Source organism: Prinia subflava, chromosome 22, assembly GCF_021018805.1.
Source record: "Prinia subflava isolate CZ2003 ecotype Zambia chromosome 22, Cam_Psub_1.2, whole genome shotgun sequence".
In the NCBI taxonomy this organism is placed as follows: Eukaryota; Metazoa; Chordata; class Aves; order Passeriformes; family Cisticolidae; genus Prinia; species Prinia subflava.
The window spans coordinates 3,892,270-3,913,400 of record NC_086268.1 but is presented as its reverse complement, the minus strand read 5'-3'; the positions used below and the strand labels follow the sequence as shown (position 1 = coordinate 3,913,400).

The window sequence follows — 21,131 nt, the reverse complement described above, 5'->3', positions numbered from 1 at the left end:
ATTCATACTTATTTCTGCAGGAAACAAATACATCATCAAGGCAGTAACTTATTAAATGACACACAACTGATTACACAGATCAATTATTTCTCACATTTTGAATCACTGAGCTATTAACTGGCCATAAGGACTTGAAGCATTTTACCATGGCTTTTAAGGTTTCTATATTTACTGCTGTTTGTTAGATTTCTCCCAGCATTAAGTCAGATCTCCCAAAGATATGCCAAATTTGGAGATCTGTTACTTAGAGATTCACATGGACATCCATCCTGTTGCCATTAAAAAATAGGATTAGTCACAGGGAACTAAGCAAAACTAGCTTAAAAATACATTTTTACCAAAAGGAAGCAAAGGGACTTTGATTTGGGCTTTGTTAATGGGCAGCTAAGTGCATCCCAAGAGCAGCTGCACAGGAAGAGCACAGAACCTTTCCACTGCAAGATCTTGCTACTAAAATAGTCCAGTCTTGTGAAGGTGAACAGATAATCACACTTTGACATTGATTTTTCTGATGTAGAAAAGAGGTGGGGGGGGAAAAAAAACCAAACAATGAAACAACCAAAAATCCCAAGTTCGAAAGAGCTGAGACACCAAGGGAAGGGAATGCTTGGTGCTGGTGGGCAGAGGGAATTGTGCAGTGCACACCTCACCTTGCAGGTTATCTCCACCCTTCTTATCTCTGCCCTTGAGCGCTGAGCATGTTCTGACTATCCCCTGGCCAAGATTTAATTCTTTTCTAAAAAACAACGAGCTGTTTGGTCTTTGGGGGAGTGCAAAATTAGCACAGGCATGAGCCAGGCACAGGCATGTGCCAGACAGCTTTGCTAATGCACCTTGACTGCCTCGGAGAGCCCTGGATTCCAGCATCCTCTGGAGTTCCAGACAGTCTTTTTTCATTCCAGCCTTTTCTTAATTTGTTTTGCCAAGTGCGTGCTCAGCTGGGGATGGGAGACAAACCCAGGCATCCTCTGGCACGAGGAGCCTGCAACTAAGCAGAGAATACACAATACCTTGAGTGGCCTGGAGGACTTTTCTATCTGAGGGAGCAGATTAAAGAAATTTATCAGCAGAGTGCGTTTGAAAAAGGAGCTTTCCACGGGGGGAGATTGGAGCCTGGCTCCTGCAGATAGCGAGGGAGATCCCATGTGAGGAGCAGCGTGGAACAAAGGCACCACTGCAGGATGGGAAGCAGGCAGAGAATTGAACTGTCAGCAGTTCAAGGGAGGTGAACAGCAAGGACTGATCCTGGCAGGGGCCGAGAGGTTGGGAAGAAAAGCTCTTCCACACAAGAGGAAAAGAAAGGGAGAGGTTTAAAGGAGGAACATCCCGGCCACAAAAGCCAGCTTGCATGGTGATTTCATGCTAGTAACAAATTGGAGGCAGCCTGCCATGCTGCATCAGGACATTCCGTGTGACACTCTGCTCTCAGCTCCCAGCCTGATGCTGCACAGAAACAGATCCCTGCCTAGAAAGGTGCTGTGCTTCACACAGCAAAAGATATCAGTTCTTTGTGCACTGGAGCAAGAGATTTAATTACCCTGAAATTCATGGAGCTACAAGTATATCCCACATTAATTACCACTGTGTTTTTTTGGGAAGAATAAACTATCTGATTTTCAACAAGAGTTGCCACCACATTAGTACCAACAGACAGCAGCATTTCAGGAGTAAATGCATTTTTCAGACTTAAGTGGAAATAGTACTTCTTTATGGCTGGCAATTCCACCCCCTTCGTCACCCCTAAGTGTTTTCTCCTCTTCCTTTGAGAAATGGACAATGAATACACTTCAGCAAGTCTGATTTCAATTAAGGCTTTGAATGGTTATCTGAAAAGGCTGCTTGAATTCTGCCTTACCATCAGGCCCAGCAGTGTCACTGCTGTCTGTCAGCTCGATAGTTCTGAAAGTTGGTAAGGTCTTCAGTGGCTGGCTGGACACAGCTGAAAGAAAAGATAAAAGCTGAAGAATAATAAAGGCATATATTCACCCGGCAAGAAGATGGATCAGTGTTAAACAGAGAGCCTCATGCATGCCCTAGGTTTAACAGGTTTTTAGGAAATGGCATGCCAAGAAAAGCCTGAGACTTACTGGAAAAGAATGACTCTATACCTTCTGTACTGACTGTCACACTCGCAGTGTTTGTGTTTCCTTCCAACACTGTGCGGACAGAGGCTGCCAAAAAAGAGAAACAAGAGAGGAAATCAAACAAAGCATTTGAATTCTGGATATTCTGTCAGGCCAGATTTTGTTCGGGTGAGCAATTCTGACCGTGGGGTGCCTGAGCAGGCTCTGGACTGAGCCATCTGGCCCTCAGCACACCTGAGGGAGCTCAGGATGCCAGTCACGAACACAGCAACTTAGCAGAAGCAAAAGGCAACTCAAGATTTAATCAGCTGTCAGGCAAGAATCAACTGCCTTTTTTTTTTTTTTCCCCAATGAGCAATTTTGGTTGTCTGTAAATATCCTTCAAAGGGGCCTCACCGAGGAATCTCTTTAGAACTGATACAGGAGAATAAATCCCTTCCAAAATTGATAGAGGAGAATAAATCACTTCCAAAAGTGAAGCTTCATAAGTAACAAAGCTCATGAACTGCTGCTCATTGTGACACCATTCGTAAGGACTCTGTGTGCCAGTTTTTAAGTTCCTGACAGCTCCTACCTGCCAGCAATCATTCCCTTGAAAGTTCCAGAGTGATTTTCATTACCTCATGTGCCCACAATACTCACAGCTCTGTAGTAAGTCCTGAATGCCCTCCAGGGTAGCAGCACCTTTCATCTCGAGACAATGGGCAAAGCTGCTGAGAGCTTTGCTGCGGACCACAGGGGCTTTGTCTGAGCACCGGCCAAACACCATGACCTGCACTAAAAACTTGTGCTTTAGGAAATTCTGTTGATCCAGGGACAAGGAGCTGCTTGGGTTCCTCTCTGGCAGCTCCAACAAAGCCAGGGCTACATCAAGAGCAAACACTCTGTAGCAAACCTGCTGGAAGGAGAACACACACGGTGCTCTGTTAATGGAAGTGGACACGGCGATTTCTCGCCTCTGGGTAGCAGCAGTGACAGAACTGCTCAGTGCTGAGATGAAACCCTTCACCTCCAAAACATCAAGGAGATGCACTTACTTTGGTGAGTGAGTATTTATAAAGCCAGGCGATGAATTCAGCGAACTCTGCACAAGGGAGTTTGTCCAGCAGGGTCACCAGGGCCTGGGCAGCGTAGGTGCGATAATCAGCCTTGTCTGGGACCTGAAACACAAGGGCAAGGGCACCCTGTGAAACTTCCCTGCTCTGCTCTGGGTGCCAGAAAGGCATTTCAGGCCTTAGGAGAAGGTTTTTTATTTAATGAGCTGATATGTTCACATTTGACAATAGCTGGGAGAATCATCACAGCTTCCTCAGTCGCTACTTCCCCACCACACGTTTTTATTCCTTACAGAAGATTGTGAAAAGAGATTTCCTAAACTATGAATGACATCCCAATGTATCCCCACGAGTTTCCAGCTCCAGAAGTGGCAGAGCTTGGCATACCTTGGTACAGATATGTTGGAGCAATATTCGCAGAACAGGATAAACAGCTTCCTTCAGCTCATCCACCAGAGAACTGCACAGGAGACACAAAGAGAAGCAGATTTTAACAAAGCTGGTTTGTAACAGAAGAAAAATCAAACACATTTCTTTTGAAATGCATTTGAAAAGTCAGAAAAGAGGCCATGGTTCTGGAATCATGAGGGCAGCAGGATATGCTCAGAGAACCATCCTTAGTTTCCACATTAACCTGGCTTTGCAGGCACAAAATAATTTCTTCCCACACTTTTCTAACCAGTAGAAGGGTAACATGAAAAGCTTCTTTGTTCTCAATCTACTTTTATATGTTGTCTGGGGATCTCTGCACAAACTACAATTCCAACAACACAGATCCCCAACAGGGGGAATAAACATAGGCAAAACATATCTTTAAGCAGGAGAGAGCAAAGAACTAAGGAGGAATGAGCTCCATGTTAATCTTTCATTTCCTTCACAATTCTCTGTAGTAAAATACAAGACCTGAAAAACTGACACAAAGCAAAATACAGAAAATGGGTCCTTTCCACAGCACCTTCTTCCCCCTCTGCCAGCAAGCTCAGTAAATTCCCATCCCAGACATTTTAATTAAGCCTCATTTGCACAAACAACTTCAAAGCCAGTGCCAGTTTGTCTCATCCCTTTATCACCTCAACAGCAAAGCAAAGGCATGGCAGAAGGAAGGAGCAGCCCTGCTCAGAGCTCTGAGTGTCACCTGATGAATTTCACAGCCTGGTTCCTGGCGCTGGTCACGGCTGATGTGATGGGAAGGGCCTCAAACCTGGAGCCCCCTCTGCTCTCCACCATCAGAATGACATTGAGGAGCCTCTGGAACACACAGCGAAGGCTCTGCAAAGGAGAGGTTATTGCCAGGCTCCTTCCATGGACAGGCACTCCAGGGTCAGGAAATAATTCTGACCCAAGCTTAGAACCAACCAGCAGCACTTGTTAAAGCTGACTCCTAGCAGAGAAATTCCAAGAGGACACTTTCTAAATACACACATCATTTTTCCTGGCTGTGATGTTCTCATGCAAGCTCAGCAAGGTCTCAGAAGGGTTTTCTGAAAGCATCAACAGCTGCTCTCCAAAGAGGGCGAAGTCCCCCCTCCAAAGGCCCCTGTGGAGGTTTTTTTTGTTTTTGGGGGGGGGTTTTGGGGGGTTTTTTTGGGGTTTTTTTGCCAGAAACATTTGGAATTTGAGGAAACTCACTGGGTTTTGCTCAAGAGATGCCTTAAGCTAAACACGTGTTTCGTACCACCATGTGCACTTGAATGTTTGGAGTTGCCTCCCTTGCTGCATTTTTGGGACCCCAGCTTGCCTGATGATCCTGACACACCCTGAGCCAGCAGGAGAGGCAGGGAGGATGAGGCAGGTCTGGGGAGGGGAGTGACTACACCTCAGCACAAATATCAACAGCTCCAAAAAGGCTCCTGCTGCACTGAGAAACCAAGGAGGCAGAACCACACAGCCCTGGGCTGCTGGAGCTGGGCTGGCACTCAGGAATGACCAGGTCAGTGTGCACCCCAGCCAGCTGCTGAGTCCATCCTGCAGGCTCAGAGCCATCCCAGGGGGTCACACAGAATGTGACAGACAGAATGTCACAGACACTCCTCGGGCACACCCAGCCCTCAGCAGCCCCACGCAGAGCAGCAGCACTCAGCTGAGTGGGACATGCCCTGCTCTGCTTGGCAGTTTAAACAAATAAAGATGGGAAGTTTCTGGCAGAACTGGCTGCTCCACAACCACAGAGGGTTCTCTGAACAAGAGACAGCCCTGCTCAGGCTCTCTGAGTGCACAGAGCCCTGCACAGCCCAACCCCTCACGCTGCCAGGCAGTGCTGCAGCTCCATCTAGCAGGAATTCACAACATTCCAGGCACTGGCAGCCACCTGGAATTCTCTTCTTTGACATTCAGGGGCCCAATGCCACTGCAGCTCCACGTTGTGTTCAATTCATTTGCCACAAGAGTCAGCAGAGCACGGAATTCACTGCACACAAAGCAGCAGCAAAGAAGCCAAAGGGAATAAGGACTGGGGTGGAAAAAACCATCTTAGCTCTGACCCAGCAAAGATGGCACAAAGAGGGAAACTGAAGTGAAAAATAAAAACCATACAAGCAAAAATGGCACGCAGAGAAGGGAAGAAGCAACCACTCCTTTTCCATGCTGCTGTGAGGATTAAAGATTAAAGATGTTAAAGATTCTGTTTAACTTGTACCTTATCTTCTGTGCCGTGGAGAGGGGAACACAGTAAGTGGAGTCCATAATAGGCCAGCTCAGGAATGTACTTGGCTTTATTAACATCCCTAAGAGAAGAAGGCAAAGAGATGTCTTCACCTCTCATCAGAGTAACTGTGACTATAAAAGAGTTCATTGACAGCACAACATTCAATATTCACAAGATGCTGTTTGCTGTTAGCACGTAGAACATATTAGAATTATCTTTATAAGGGACTTTGTCATTTTCATTTTTATATGAAAATATACAGGACAATAACACAAGCACTGAGGGCTTTACTTGTTCAAAGCATCATCTAAACATTAAGAATTATTAAGAATGATTTGCTCACATTGCTGCTGAAAACTTGAACTCGTGGAGCACTGGCTCAAAGCTGGTCATCTCAACAAAGACCTGCAAGGGAAGAGAGCCAAGCTGAGCTCAAGCCCCTGAGGGGAGGGTGTGCAGGGCTCTGGGATGTCTGGGCTCACGCCCTGGGGTTTAATTTTCAAACACCTCCCTTGATACAGAACAAAAGCAGAGCCCAAAGCCCAGAAGTTCCCCCCAGGAACAAGTGGTGGCTGCCCCTGGATCCCTGGCAGTGTCCAAGGCCAGGTCAGACAGGGCTTGGAGCAACCTGGGATAGTGGAAGGTGTCCCTGCCCACGGCAGGGGGTGGAAAAAAATGAGATTTAAGGTCCCTTCTGACCCAAACCCTTCTGATTCCATGAACAAAACACTCACAAGTGTTCAGGGTGAGGGGCAGACACAGAGCAGGCACGCTGCTGCCACATGTCCCTAATTCCCATCAGGGACCAGGTGACAGAAGGCAGGACTGTCTCCTCTCCCAGAAGGATGCTCTGCATCCCCAAAAAGTCTCTGTCAGGGGACATAAGGCTCCTCAGGCTGGATCTTTCTTACCTGCAGGCAGTTCTGCATGCACTGAGGCCTTTCCTTCAGGGAGAACTTGGGCAGGAGCCTCAGGAAGTTTTTCAACAGGAGGAAGATGGCATCGCGGACTTGGAGGAGCTCTTCTGTTGAGAAGTAAACATTCTCACCATCCTCTTCCTCCTCCTCATCCAACATCTCTTCCCTCTGTATTGGCACAAAAGAGAAACAGCTTGCCAACAATTTTCTTATTAAAAGGAATTTGTATCTGAAGAGATTGCACAAACATCTTACATTGGACTTGTCATTCCTGCATGGTTTCCCTTTCTTTCTGTTCCTTCTGGCATTGGGCTGAGAGCTTTGAGCTTGCCCCTTCTTCCTTTTCCTCAGCTCCTGAGGCCAGCATTTTGTCAGGGAGTGAAGACATTTATCGAACATCACTTGGTGGAACACCTGGTTGGCTATGCTGCCTGCCCAGAAAAGACAACATCAGTCCCCTTCCAGACAAAATACAGAGAGCATCAAACCATCTGGGCATCATGTCCTGTCCCTGGAAGCGTTCAGGGCCAGGCTGGAGCAACCTGCTCTGGTGGGAAGTGCCCCTGCCCATGGAATGGGATGAGCTTTAATGTCCCTCCCAACCCAAATCACTTTGTGGTTCCATGAGCTCTCCACAGATGTCCCAGAGCCTAAGAAAGTTCAAGAGAAGAAGAAAGAGCTGTTTGAACCATCAGCAGTGACACATTCCAGCAGGATCACCAGCTGACTGACCCCTTCCAACCTCACCACCGAGATCAGCAAAACTCCAGGGCTTGCTGGAACACCAAGGGATCCTGCTGTGAACTAACCTGCAGGAAACCCTCAGCTGCTGGTTGTTTTAAACTGATATTTTTGTTTCCACAAACAAACCCATCCAAACGTGCTGCACAGTGAAATGCTCCCTGCTTACAGAGCAGGGACGAGCTCCTGCCTTGACTGTCAGGGCATGGGGATCTGTGTGGTTCCAGCTCTGTGCACTGTGCAGGCTGCTCTGTCACCTTGTCACAGGACAGAGCAGCAGTGAGGCCACCAAACCCTTCAGTGACAGAGGCCAGGCTGCCACCAGCACTCACACCACGCTCAGCGTGGCCCCCGAGGATTTCAGGGACATCAAACCAACACTACCCCCTGCTCCACCTGGAATTGTTCCAAACCAAATCCTGCCGGAGCTGCGCTGCCCCAGCCATGAGGACACAGCCCGAGGCTCACCTGGGATCTCCAGCAGCAGCAGGTACAGCCCAGCTGAGTGCACACCAAACACCCTCTGCTGCACGTTGGCTCTCCTGTGCTGGCCCACGTGCACAAAGTGATGCAGCACGGCCACCAGCGCCTGGTGGGACAGGCTGCTCTCGGCAAACAAGGTCCAGACATTCTGGGGAAAAACAGAAATAATGAGAAATCCCATAATAACACAATGTCCAAAACTAGCCATTATTCAGACTTTAACCACCATGACCAACTCCGTAAGTATTATATGCTTTAAAAAGTGTTTTAGTATTCATAATACATAACACTATATATACTTAATATTATGGTAAGTTATATTAATTAAGTTTGGGAATAGCTTCCTTCTGAAGCATCCCAGCACACACAGCAAGAACTTTTGAACAGTTTGTGAATATTTTGCGAATTTCAAGGCAAGACAAGCGTGACAAAGAGAAAGTGAGCGTGGCTGGCTCTGTGTCCGGGGGATGTCACCTCTGTGCTCTCCTGGCCGCCGGCAGCAAAGGGCGCCAGGGTGCGGTACAGGCGGGTGAAGGCGTCGAGCCCATCGGCCGTGATCTCCTCGGCTATCCAGGCATCCAGGGGCTCGGTCTCCGTGAAATCCAGATCCCACACCGCGTCCACCCACACTGAGAGAGGGGAAAAAATAAAGGAAAAAGTGTTTATAAGGATCAGGGGCGAGATTCCTCTGAAACACCCAGAATAAGGCTCCAAAATGAACACGGAATACGCAAATGCAGCGGGACCGAGGGCAGCCGCTGGCAGTGCCAGCAGCCTGCGCCTCCCGCTGCTGGTGTCACCTGCACCCCGGGGACCGGGGAGAGCCAGACCGGGACCGGGACAGAGGGACCGATACCGGCACAGAGAGAGAACGGGAGAGAGACAGAGACCGGCACCGGGACAGAGAGACCGGGACACAGACTGACACCACGACTAGGACCGGGACACAAGGGACAGAGACCGGGACAGAGAGAGCGGGACAGAGACTGACACCAAGACTAGGACCGGGATAGAGAGACCGGGACCGGAACAGAGACCAGGAGCGGGACCGAGGCAGGACCGGGAAGGGGGCAGAGACCGATACCGAGACAAAGGCAGATACCGGGACAGAGAGAGGGAGAACGGGAGAGACACCAGAGGCAGAGACCACGACAGAGAGCGGGACCTGAACAGAGACCTGGACCAGGACCGAAAGCGAGACCGGAACAGAGACCAGGAGCGGGACAGAAAGAGTGGGATGGAGAGCGGGACCGAGAAACAGAGAAACACAGCGACCGAGACCGGAACGGAGATCGGGAGACCGGCCCCGATCCTAATCCCGGCCCCGGCCCCGATCCTAATCCCGGCCCCGATCCGCACCTGCGGCCAGGTCGCGCAGCCGCCACCCGTCGAGCGCGCTCCGCAGCCGCTCCGCCGCCATCGCGCCGCCGCCGCCGCCGCCCGCCTTCGAACGCGCCAATGGCGGGCGCGCCCGCGGCCCGGGCCAATCGCGGCGGCCGCCGCTGCCCCGGAAGGAGCGGGGCGGGCACGGCCGGGGCGGGGCTGCGGGTGCGCGGTGCGCGGTGCGCGGTGCGCGGTGCGCGGTGCGCGGTGCGCGGTGCGCGGTGCGCGGTGCGCGGTGCGCGGTGCGCGGTGCGCGGTGCGCGGTGCGCGGTGCGCGGTGCGCGGGTCCCGCCGCCGCCGCCCCGGCAGCGCTGCCGCATTGCGGGCCCCCCCCGCACCGCCGCCGCCGCCGCCGCCGCTGCTGCCGCCCCGGTCGCTCCCCCGGCGTCGCCGCCGCCGCCCCGCGCAGCCCCGCCCCGGCCGCGATCCGCCAGCGGGGCCGCGGGGTCCGCCCGCGCCGCCCCGCGCCGCATCCCGGGGCCATGAGCTTCTTCGGGTTCGGGCAGAGCCCCGAGCTGGAGCTGGTGCTGAGCGATGCCGAGAGCCGGCGGCGGGTGGAGCACAAGACGGAGGAAGGCAAGAAGGAGAAATACTTCCTCTTCTACGACGGCGAGACCGTGTCGGGCCGGGTGGTGCTCACCCTCAAGAATCCCAACAAGCGGCTGGAGCACCAGGGCATCAAAGTGGAGTTCATCGGGCAGATCGGTGAGCGAGGCGGCCTGCGGGCCCGGGCATCCCTTGCTGATGCCCCTCGTGGGTGCCGGGAGCATCGCTGCGAGGTGCCGGATCCCGGGGTCCAGGGAGGATCAGTGCATCCCGCAGTATCGGGGTGCCCACGGGTGCCAAGGGTCTGGGGAGCATTGCTGAGCCCCGTGAGATCCCTGCGGGTGCCAGGGATACAGAGAGCATTGCTGGTGCTGAGAGTCCGGGGAGCATCACTGCACCCCATGGTCACCCCACTGGTACTGGGGTCTGGGGGCATTGCTGTGCCCCATGGCACTGGGATCCCACTGGTGCTGGGGGTCTGGGGATATTGCTGTGCCCCACAGTGCTGGGATCCCACTGGTGCTGGGGGTCTGGGGGCACTGCTGTGCCCCATGGCACTGGGATCCCACTGGTACCGGGGGTCTGGGGATATTGCTGTGCCCCATAGTGCTGGGATCCCACTGGTGCTGGGGGTCTGGGGGCACTGCTGTGCCCCATGGCACTGGGATCCCACTGGTGTTGAGCAGGTTCTGCTGGCTCCCGAGTGATGCTCGGCTGCACGCAGCATTCCCACGGTTGCCTGACATAATTCTGCCCTCCGAGCTGGGCAGCCTGGCCCGTTCTCCAGGCTTGAGCCCTGGCAGAAGGAAGGGCATTCCAGTCCTTTTCCAGGTCATTGTTCTCCTGTCCTAGTTTCTCGCTTCTGCTCGGTCCCCGGTTTCAGCTCCGAGCCGGGCTGAGCCAGGCTTTGGTTCGGTCCTGCAGCTGCAGGTCAGCCCGGAGCTGCTGCCAAGGCCGGCTGCCAGCCCTGCTCCCAGGGCTGGCTGCTCCCTGCCCCAGGAGCTGCCTGCCCGCTGATCCTCTTAGGGATGCTGAGGGTGGGTTTGTCCGTGTGTCCCTTTAACCCTTTAACCAGCCTTTCCTGATCAGCCTGCCTGATCCCACTGTCTGCTCCACGCATCCCTGCATGGTTGGTCGGGTGACTTCAACTTGTTCAAAACTTGTGGTTATCTGTGCGTGTAACCAATTCAGGTTTAATATTTCCTGCTTTCGTAGAGGAGGGGCAGCTGCCACACGCCCTCCTCCATTGGAGCGGAGCTGCCTGTGCTCCACGGACCTGCCTTGAGTCCCACAAGCCAAGAAAAGTCCTGGATGTTCCTTCCCAGTGATGTGGCTCCGTGCGAGGCCTCACATCTGTGGCTCTCTGTCCTTGGCTCCAAACCCCAAAATCACTGCTGGAGCCAAGGGCCTGCAGCCTTTGCATTGCAAATCGTGTGGGGAGGGAACGTGAGCAGATTTCCCACCCAAGCCCGGTGCTGCTGTTTGAGTTTTATTGGCTTTGCTTGTGCCTGACTCTGGTTTTTGGAAAGGAGGGGAGCGTGTAAATGATGGAGTGCAGGTGAGGCTGTTCATCAGGAGCCAGCTTATGAGTTCCTATTGGTATGGTTGTCAGTGGAAATTAGGCATGAACTTTGGTTCCTGCTCCACTGTCTCTTCTGTGCTGCCTTGCCTGCTCCTCATTCCCTGTTTTGGAAGACTTTTGAGCCATGCCTGTATGGAATAACCGCATTGTATGCACATTATTGCCCAAGCAGGGTGTGTCAGAGCTGCTGTGGCTGCACATTAGCCCTGTGCCCCTCAGGCCTCTTAGATAACTCACTGAAGTTTGTGCCATTAATTGCACTTCTCTCAGAATTTCACTTTCCATCTCTTGCCTTGTGTTCTGACTTCTTGCTGCCATGAGGTCAGCGTGGAGGTGAGACAGTTCACCAGGCAGGGGGACTGGGATGTGAAGGAGGGAGGTTTTACAGGGAAGATGCTCCAGAGCAGATACCAGAGGCCAGACTGGGAGTGCTGGGTCCTGCCTGCTCTCAGGTGAGCACAGAACCCATTCCAGATGGTTTCACCTCTGATGCTGTGGGCCTGAGCAAGCCACTGAAACTCTGGCAGGTTATTTTCTCAGTCTGGAAACCTTATAGCTCTGAAAGCCTGAAATTACAGCTTATACCTGTTTGACAGGCTGGAGTGTGGGAAACATCACTCTGCTTAAGGGTGCCAAACATGACCTTCTGAGGCAGCAGAGAACTCTGACATTTGCCTCCCCTTGGTTTGATTTGTGCCTTCTGCATCGTGTGTCACAATGGTCCGGGCTAATTCCTCTTTTTCTGTGGCTGATTCCTCTTTTTTCTGTTGGCACGTGGCTGCTCCCTGTCACATCAGCGAGCGCTTTCCTCTCAGTGGACACACATATCCAGTGCACAGAGAGAGGCTTGGTTATTGATGTCACCTGCCCAGCCTGAAGGGCTTGGTGACATTTGCTGTTGTGCGTAAGTCAGGAGAGCTCGGGTGCCAAAATTTCCATTAGAGAGATAAGGTGAGCAAAGGGCTGTGAGAAGCAGGCATCACTTAAAAGCTGAAATCTCATCGTGCATCTCAAGGAGGGCAGAACTGCAGTTCCTGAGCACCTCTAATACCTCTCAGAAGCCTCCTCTGCACAGTTTAGTGCTGACTCTGAGCTTGTGTGTGTGACTGTGAGATGATTTAGGTTTTTGTTTCCTCATCCAAGCAGAAAGGCTTTGCCTTGCAGAAGGACTGTGTGGGTGTCCTGTAGGCACAGGCTCACACGCAGGGCTGGGAAGGGCAGGTTTCATTGATGCTTTTGGGTAATCCCAAGCTGCTCATGCAAATTGCAGAGTTTTAAGGGTTTTGTTGCTTTGCCTTGAGGCAGAAAACTCAGTGGAGGTGTGGAGGATTGCTGTCATTAAATGAGGAAACCTGTAGTTTCCTGCTGATGTGGGGAGGCTGTGGGGAAAAGCGAGGCAGTGCTGGTCACTTGGGCTGGTTTGAGCAGTGCTTCAGAGGTGAGAGCTCGTCCCTCACTGTGCTCACATGGCCACTGATGTGTTATCCATGGGCTGCAGGAGCAGCTGCCTCCCCACACACAGCCTGGTTGTGCAGCAGGATCAGCACTGTCATTTATTCCCTGCTGCAGCTCAAGGCCACTCAAGCTCTTTGCTGTCTAAGGATCAGCAGCAGCAGTTGGAATAATCCTGTCCCCTCGGTTTTGCTCTGTCACTGCCTGTTCCAGACAAGCAGTGGTGGTTTTTCCTCACAGTGGCAATGCCTTTGGCCTGGAATACAGTGCAGAAAGGAAGGGTTTGCATGAGCTGCAGTCTGTATTTAATAGTGATAATAGGTGATAATGCCAACCCACGGCATTATTATTCTTGATTTATTGTAGTAAAGGAGGCTGTGGGGGCCTTTTCCTGCCTGTTTCAGGGAGGAAAGCTGTGTCCTGCCTCTGATGGAGGGCAGGGAGCAAGGGCAGTTCTGTGGAGCCACGGGCTCCCCTGGTAGGTTCTGTGAATGCTGTTGAGGAAGGAATGACCTGGACAAGAGAGTTGCCAAAAATCTCTTGCGTCACGTGGGGTTAAGCTCAACCTGCATTTCCATTTTCCCAGAGCTCTACTATGACCGAGGGAACCACCACGAGTTCGTGTCCCTGGTGAAGGACCTGGCCCGGCCTGGGGAATTCACTCAATCACAGACATTTGACTTTGAGTTCACACACGTGGAGAAACCCTACGAGTCCTACACGGGGCAGAACGTGAAGCTACGGTGAGTCCCTGCCCTGGCTGACCCCACTGCTGCTCTGTGTAAGTGCTGGTATTCACTCTCATGATGCAGGAGCAACAGAACTCCAAATTAATTTTGGGGGCTGAGCTATAAAATGCTGCCTTTGAGGTCTTTAATTTACAAGCACGCATCAGGCTCTTTGTGGAACTTGTTTTCCCCCTTTTGAGTGACAAGAGAAATCAGCCCCTTTTGAATCAAATGCTTGCTAATTTATTTGATAATTCAAAAAAATCAAAATAAACTGTTTGGTTTAGTCTCCAGTGGGGATATTTTTTGCTGTAATCAGTCTTGTCAACTTTAATTGTGCTCGGTATGCAAACAGATGCTTCGCTTGTGCCTCGTTCATGTGTTAGAAATGATATTTCACATTAGGGCACTCAATCGACTCAAAATGCTTTCACTGGCTTCAGAGTGGGGGTTGGAAAAGTCTGAGCTCTGCACTGGGAGGTGTGGCTGTGCAGCCTGATGTAATCTTGCAAAAGGGCAGTGGTTTTAACATGTGCAGGCTGTTCCTTGGATCCCCAAAACGGGGCTTAGGTAACTCGGGCTCACAAAATGCTTGGAAGCTGAGGGGAGCCTGATTTTCCACCTGAAAATTCCCTTCTGTCTTTTCCAGTGAGGGGTGTTGGCTGCTCCAGGGGCAAGTACCTGTAAAGAGCTGGGGGCTCTTTTGCTGTGGGTTTGTTTTGTTCAGACCTGGATTAAAAGAGAGTAAATGACATGGAAAGAGGAGCTTCCTTGCTGTTCTGCTTCCTTGTGGCAATTCTTTGGTTTCCTGCTTATTTTGTCCCTTTGGACATTCCCCATTCAGTGCTCTTGAAATGCTGGCCCTTCTCTCAGCTGTGCATGAGCTGAATTGGGCACCTCACCTTGCCAAGGAGAAAGTTCCAAGTTTCACTGGGAAAAAGAATCTTTCTGAGTGATCTGTTGAGCTGATCACACGTTTTATTTAGATTTACAATAAAATGCATTTCAGCTCTTTCCATGGGTCTGTGTAGAAAAGCTGCTGGGACAGTCCAGCTCAAGCCAGCCAGCCCCTGTCCCTGCTGCCCCCCTGTGTGACCCTGATGGGAGGGGACTGTCCCTGCAGGTATTTCCTGCGTGCCACCGTGAGCCGCAGGCTGAACGATGTGGTGAAGGAGATGGACATCGTGGTGCACACCCTGAGCACCTACCCCGAGCTCAACTCCTCCATCAAGATGGAAGTGGGCATCGAGGACTGCCTGCACATCGAGTTCGAGTACAACAAGTCCAAGTGAGTGTCTCAGGAGCAGCTGGGGGCTCAGAGGAACCTGCTGGAGGTTTCCTCAAAGGAATTCCACGTCCACGTGCTCCAGAGGGGTGGGAGACAGCTCAGATCCTGCCTGATCCGTGGGTTCCTCTCCTTTCCCGTATCTCTGGATCAAGGAGTGATTCAGAGTGATCAGCAATGGCTGTGGCTCGCTGAGCCTGGAGCACAGCATGAAATTCTTGCTGTAACTCCCACTCCCTGTATCCTCAGCCAGATCAGTGCTGCCAGGTATCTCCAAAATGCAGTGTTTGCTCCTTGCCAGGCAATACAGCTGAAGTGGGAATTAACTCCAGCAAAGAAGTTGGGAAGAGCTCTTTTAAACCACTCCTAGTGCATCTTTCCCAGCTGGTTCTGGCAAATCTTCCTCCAAGTGGTGGTTGGTCAAAGGTTGGACTCGATGATCTCAGAGGGTTTTTCCAGCCTAAATGATTCTGTGATTTGGGCTGGTTTTAATTGATCTAAAATATTGAGTTTGGAGCCTTTGCTCTTACAGGCGTTTCTTGCAAATATTCAGCCTGAAGTGATGTTTTTAATTTATCTGCTCATGCTGAATGTTCCTGTGAGTTTCCAGAAGAGCAGAGGGTGGAAGTGAAGGGCTGGGTGCTGGTGGGGGTGGTTGATTTGCCATCTGCTGTGGGTGAGAGCAAAGTGCCTGCCCAGCAAGTCCCTGCACGTCAGCCCCAGCCCTGCTCTGCTGTGCAGGGTTTGACCCTGGTGTTTGCTCCCCTCTCGTGCCAGGTACCATTTAAAAGATGTGATTGTGGGGAAGATTTACTTCCTGCTGGTGCGGATCAAGATCAAGCACATGGAGATAGACATCATCAAGAGGGAGACGACGGGCACGGGGCCCAACGTGTACCACGAGAACGACACCATAGCCAAGTACGAGATCATGGATGGGGCACCCGTGAGAGGTGAGAGGGCACAGAACCCCCAGGACTCCTCTTCCAGAGGCTTTTGGGCTGGGAATATGACTCCTGCATAACTTCTGTGTGCTCAGCATCCTGTTCCCCTGATCCCCTTCCTTCTCCAGTGTGATGAGGAGGAACTGAGGCAGAGTGAGTTGCAATGACTTAATTCTTTTGATGAAGCAGTGGCAGAAGCAGCTATAAATTCACGGCTGGCATGGGCCACCAGCTGACATTGCTGCAGCTCAGAGCAGAGATGGTGATCTTGCCCTGTGCCAATCTCTGTGCCACTGTTCCTTTGCCCAGCAGAGTCACCTGCCAGAAAAATGTCACCTTACTCATTTTTTCCTGCAGTGCTGTCTTGATGCAGGTCCCAAAAGAGTCCTGTGCTGTTAGAGTGGAGCTGGAATAGCTGTCAGCAAGGGCAGGATCTGCCTGTGGCCGTGCATGCTGGTTTCTGAAGGGAGTTGAGGTCTTCTAGCTCATGTTAGTCCACTTGTGGAAACGGTGACAAAGGTTGTGGCCGTGTGAGTTTGTGTTCTGCTGCTGCTCTCCTGGTTTCTGTCTGCGTCCTGTCTGTGCTGACAGCTCTGTGCCCTTTCCAGGGGAGTCCATTCCCATCAGGCTCTTTCTGGCTGGCTACGAGCTGACTCCAACCATGAGGGACATCAACAAGAAGTTCTCTGTGCGTTATTACCTCAACCTGGTGCTGATCGACGAGGAGGAGAGACGCTACTTCAAACAGCAGGTGAGGAACAGAGCTGCTGCTCTCCTTGGCCTGGGGATGATTGGTTGGGGTGCTTTTACAAGGACCTGCTGGGAATTTGGGATTCATCACGTAGAGAGATGGTCTAGAGGAATGTCCATGCAGGGTCAGGTGTGTGTGGTGGTGGGGAGGAGTCTGGAAGGTGCCGTTCTTTTCTGGAAGAAAAGGATTTTCTTCTGGATCCAGAAGGATCTGGAAGGTGGGATTTCTTTTCTGCTCAGTGGTGGAGCTTCTGTGCTTCACCTTATCAGTGGCAGTAGGACAGAGGTGCTGTGGATGTCCTCTGTGTGCCCAGACCCCAGCAAGGAGCTCTCCATCCGAATTTCGGGCAGGCTGCACTGCCGGGTGTGCCCTGGCTGTGGGTGGAACACCGAGCCTGGTTCGGGGTGGGGCAGCAGAAGGGCTCAGCAGCCCTGACAAGCCTTGCCTGTGTCCCTGCAGGAGGTGGTGCTGTGGAGGAAAGGGGACATCGTGAGGAAGAGCATGTCCCACCAGGCTGCCATCGCGTCGCAGCGCTTCGAGGGGACGTCCTCGCACGGCGAGGCCAAAGCCCCGGGGCAGGGCACGGAGAACAACGGGCAGCAGTGATCCCAGGGCCGCCCGCAGCCCCCACAGCGGCGCCACAGGAGACGCTCAGAGACTGCGCAGAAATAAATTCCCGTTTTTGACTTCATTCCTTTCTTCGGAGGACTGGCGCGGTGGGACGGGGCGGGGCCAGCCGGAGCTTCCCGAGCCAAGCGTTCCCTGGAGGCTGGGACAGTGTCCATGGTTCCCCTGGAGGCTGGGACAGTGTCCGTGCGTTCCCTGGAGGCTGGGACAGTGTCCATGCATTCCCTGGAGGCTGGGGTGATGTCCATGCATTCCTCTGGAGGCTGGGGATGATCCATGAGTTCCCCTGGAGGCTGGGGCTGATCCATGAGTTCCCCTGGAGGCTGGGATGATGTCCTTGAGTTCTTCTGGAGGCTGGGGATGATCCATGAGTTCCCTGGAGGCTGGGGTCGAGCCATGCGTTCCCCTGGAAGCTGGGGTGATGTCCATGTGTTCCCTGGAGACTGGGGTCAATCCATGCATTCCTTGGAGGCTGGGACAATGTCCATGCATTCCCTGGAAGCTGGGGCTGGTCCATGCATTCCCTGGAGGCTGGGGCAATGTCCATGCATTCCCTGGAGGCTGGGGATGATCCATGCGTTCCCCTGGAGGCTGGGGCTGATCCCTGGAGGCTGGGGCAATGTCCATGCATTCCCTGGAAGCTGGGGTGATGTCCATGCATTCCCTGGAGGCTGGGGTCAATCCATGCATTCCCTGGAGGCTGGGGTGATGTCCATGCATTCCCTGGAGGCTGGGACAGTGCCCATGCATTCCCTGGAGGCTGGGGTGATGTCCGGAGGCTGCGGAGCTGCCTGGTCTCTCCTGTGTGCCCCCTGAGCCTCAGCCTGGCGTTGGGGAAGGAGGGAGCAAGGGAAGGCCCAGGCTTCTCCCCGCCCTGTGGAGGCTGCTGTGGGGCTGTGTAGGATGGATGTTTCTCTTGCCTTTCCGAAATCTCCCCCGGGGAGAATGGCCCGGTGGGTGGCTGGATGCTGGAGGAGGGATCAGAGACTGGCGTGGCCTGCTGGAAATGCTGTGGGGTCATCCCCTTCCTCCCCTTGGTGCTGGCGTTGGATTCCTTGGATGATGGAGGTGCCCGAGCCCTGGGAGTGCCACCCAGGCACGGGGAGCACGGGCAGGGCTGTGTCCCACAGGGAGGGAGATGTGTGGGTGCAGGAGGAGGTGGCACGGGGTGGGCAGAGCAGTGACAGTCCCAGTGCTGCTGGGTGGGTGACAAGTGGCGGCAGGAGGGCTCCTGGCCACGAGCTGTGCCTTCCTGAGATCCACACTGGCTGCTGCTCTCGTGCAGCTCCCAGGGGCTGCTGCAGAGGTGTAGAGAGCAGTTTTGGAGCTCCTGGGGGCTCTGCTGTGGGTGGGTTTGTGCTGCCCACACTGCCCTGCCCGTGTCTGTGCCCTTGGGACAGGGCAGGCTTTGTGTGGGGAGGGACAGCAGTGTGGGGACACGTGTGTGTGCTCTGGTTTGCTGCCTCGTGCCTGCAGGACGAGGATTAGTGGGGACAGAAGGTGGATGCAGTTGTGGGAGGCTCAAACAGGCCTGTGGGGGCTGCTGGAAGGGGCCAGGCAGCAGCTGGAAGGGTGGCAGAGCTCTGATTCCAGAGACACATTCCTGAGGCCTGAGCTGAAGTCACCAGCGAGGTCTGAGATCACGCAATGAACTGAAAACCTGAATGTGGGTTTTCTGCTTTTTTTAATAAGCTGCTTTTAGCCTTCAGCTAAGTAGACTCATGAGAACATTCCCAGAAGGAAATCAACTCCTTTAAAAATCAGGCGTGGCTTTGTAGACTTGATTGACTGAGTTTGGAGAATGTCCATCCTGTTCAGCTGCCCGTCAACAGGCAGGTGGTGAGACCTCCTCCCCGAGGGAGAGACAGTGCTGGGATATGAGCTCTGTCAAGTGGGATTTGTGTGGATTTCCCTGAGTTTGTGGCTCGCTAGTTTGTCCAGCTTCTTTCTGGCTCTGGAATCGAGTTCCTCTGTCCTACAGCTGAATGTAGAGCAGGTGTCTTGCAGCTGGGAAACGGAAGGTTCTGCTTTGTTTAGGAATGGTGCTGGTGGAGGGAGTGGGGCTGGGGTGGGAAGGGGAGCTTCTTATGTAATGACAGCTACTGTATTTCAGTGATAAATGTGTGTTTCTGCTTGCCAAAGTAAGTTATCTTTTCCTCAGCACGTGTAAGGTTGTGGTTTTTAGTAGAGCTGGCCAGTCTGGCTCTGTAGAGGACACTAACAAAATGCTCTCACCTCTGCTGAATGCTTGTGCCACCCCATGGCTCTGCTGTGCCCCACTGCAGACGTGGCTTGTCCCCCAGGGGATCTGTGCCACGGGCTGGGGCCGTGTCTTCCCCAGGCTGGAGCAAAACTCACTGCAGACAACAATCACCTTGCTGTGCCAGGGCGAGGGCTGGGAGCCTCTGCCGTGGCAAAGGACCCTGGGTGTCACTTGGGACACTCCTCCCTCCCTCCCTAAAGGCACAATCCTTTAGGGACAAGTGGAGCTCCTTTGGGAGCCCTTGGGGATAGCAAACTATCCTTCTATGGCTGAGCTGAGCACAGCAGCGCCCTTACAATCATTCCTTCAGCTCCCTCCTTGCCTTTATTCCTTTTTTCACTTTATTCCTTTATTCCCTTATTCCCTTATCCCTTTATTCCTTTATTCCCTTATTCTTTTATCCCTTTATTCCTTTATTCCCTTATTCTTTTATCCCTTTATTCCTTTATTCTTTTATTCCTTTATTCCTTTATTCCCTTTATTCCCCTGGATTGTAGGCCACGTGGTGGGAAAGAAACCCCCCTGGATGGAGATGTCTCTGCATTCCAGGAGTGTTTTTTTTCCCTTCCTGACTGGATGTGAGATCATTGCCTGGCTGGAAGGAGATGGCTGTTCAACATCTGTTCATCATTCCTGGAGGGTTCCCTTGGAAAAGCTGCATGGGCCTACAGTTGGATTAAGGGGATTTTTCCTACTTTGTCCCCTCAACCCCATGTCCCTACATGTGGAACCAGAATTCAGAAATGATCCTGATTTTTTACTGAATCTGATGGACCATTGAACCTGTTTGCCACTGGGCCCTGTGTTTGTCTGGGGTGGAGCAGATGTGCTGAGCATCCTTAGAGAGGAGCTGGGGTCACTCCAGGCACGTTGGAACAGTGTTTTGTTAGCATGTGGAGGGGCAGCTGCTGCTCCAGCAGTGTCCCCCTGAGCTGGTCCTGTGCTGTGCTTGGGCCAGTGCCTCTCTCCCAGGCACAGAGGAGTGGGCAAGTACCAAACCAAGCAGTGCAACTTGTAATTAAGCCTCTGCTGTGTTTACATGTTTCTTAATTCGTCGTCTTTTCAATGGCTGTATTTTAAAACTTGGGTTTTTTTGTCTCTCCAATTAAAAAGAGCCAGCCCTGGCTGTCAAATGCTGTGCACGAGTTTGAGTGGTGTTTTATATTGGGTTGGGTTTTTGCTGTGATATGAAGAGATTTTTCTTTAAAAGTGCCACACTGTGCAGCTCTGCAAACATGCTGGAGGAGTTTATCCTTTGTTATCTTTATAAATCCTTGGTCTTTCTTTAAGCTGTGTCACTGCTTGGCAGCTGTGCTGGTGGAGGACCCATGTGGCTTAAAAATTAGCAGGCTGGCTTTATTTTCTTCCATTTCCCTGATGTCAGGACTAAAATAACATGGGAACTTTTGTACCTGCAGGAAGTTCAGTGTGATCTGCTGTGTGTATCCATCTCCAGAGAGACTGTTTACAGCAGCAGGCAGGGACAGGATGAGGGGGAAAGGCTTCAAACTGGCAGAGAATAGTTCAGATGGGATGTTGGGAAGAAATTCTGCCCTGAGGGTGGTGAAGCCCTGGCACAGCCGTGGCTGGCACATCCCTGGTAGTGTCCAAAGCCAGGCTGGACAGAGCTTGGAGCAAGCTGGGAT

General features: G+C 52.4%; 2 protein-coding genes across 7 annotated transcripts in view; one reads left to right on the top strand and one right to left on the bottom strand.

Moving 5' to 3' along the window:
- NCAPD3 (non-SMC condensin II complex subunit D3) overlaps positions 1–9,401 on the bottom strand; it is a 33,589-nt gene extending 24,188 nt beyond the window's left edge. For 2 of the 6 annotated variants that reach the window (XM_063417744.1, XM_063417745.1), the window contains exons 1-13: positions 9,284–9,401; positions 8,399–8,553; positions 7,910–8,072; positions 6,956–7,131; positions 6,695–6,868; positions 6,127–6,188; positions 5,775–5,862; positions 4,275–4,408; positions 3,527–3,599; positions 3,122–3,244; positions 2,727–2,982; positions 2,088–2,171; positions 1,856–1,939 (exon numbers count right to left, since the gene is read on the bottom strand). In XM_063417744.1, the coding sequence (XP_063273814.1) occupies positions 1,856–1,939; positions 2,088–2,171; positions 2,727–2,982; positions 3,122–3,244; positions 3,527–3,599; positions 4,275–4,408; positions 5,775–5,862; positions 6,127–6,188; positions 6,695–6,868; positions 6,956–7,131; positions 7,910–8,072; positions 8,399–8,553; positions 9,284–9,344 (1,633 nt within the window). In that variant the 5' untranslated portion in view covers positions 9,345–9,401. The remainder of the gene's footprint in view (positions 1–1,855; positions 1,940–2,087; positions 2,172–2,726; positions 2,983–3,121; positions 3,245–3,526; positions 3,600–4,274; positions 4,409–5,774; positions 5,863–6,126; positions 6,189–6,694; positions 6,869–6,955; positions 7,132–7,909; positions 8,073–8,398; positions 8,554–9,283) is intronic. The other 4 variants (XM_063417748.1, XM_063417749.1, XM_063417747.1 and 1 more) reach the window with 3 other exon arrangements.
- Positions 9,402–9,772: 371 nt separating this feature from the next.
- VPS26B (VPS26 retromer complex component B) lies at positions 9,773–20,623 on the top strand. Its single transcript, XM_063417727.1, has 6 exons — positions 9,773–10,012; positions 13,474–13,630; positions 14,739–14,903; positions 15,678–15,853; positions 16,453–16,595; positions 17,055–20,623. The coding sequence occupies exons 1-6, from the start codon at positions 9,790–9,792 to the stop codon at positions 17,199–17,201; spliced, it is 1,011 nt and encodes a 336-aa protein (XP_063273797.1). The 5' UTR covers positions 9,773–9,789; the 3' UTR covers positions 17,202–20,623.
- The last annotated feature ends 508 nt before the right edge of the window (positions 20,624–21,131 follow it).

Bases quoted from the DNA above. Each gene is read 5' to 3' on its own strand.
- VPS26B (XM_063417727.1), top strand. From the start codon at position 9,790: ATGAGCTTCTTCGGGTTCGGGCAGAGCCCCGAGCTGGAGCTGGTGCTG. The intron at 10,013-13,473 runs GTGAGCGAGGCG...CCATTTTCCCAG, and splicing joins GGAGTTCATCGGGCAGATCG to AGCTCTACTATGACCGAGGG. The intron at 13,631-14,738 runs GTGAGTCCCTGC...CTGTCCCTGCAG, and splicing joins GGGCAGAACGTGAAGCTACG to GTATTTCCTGCGTGCCACCG.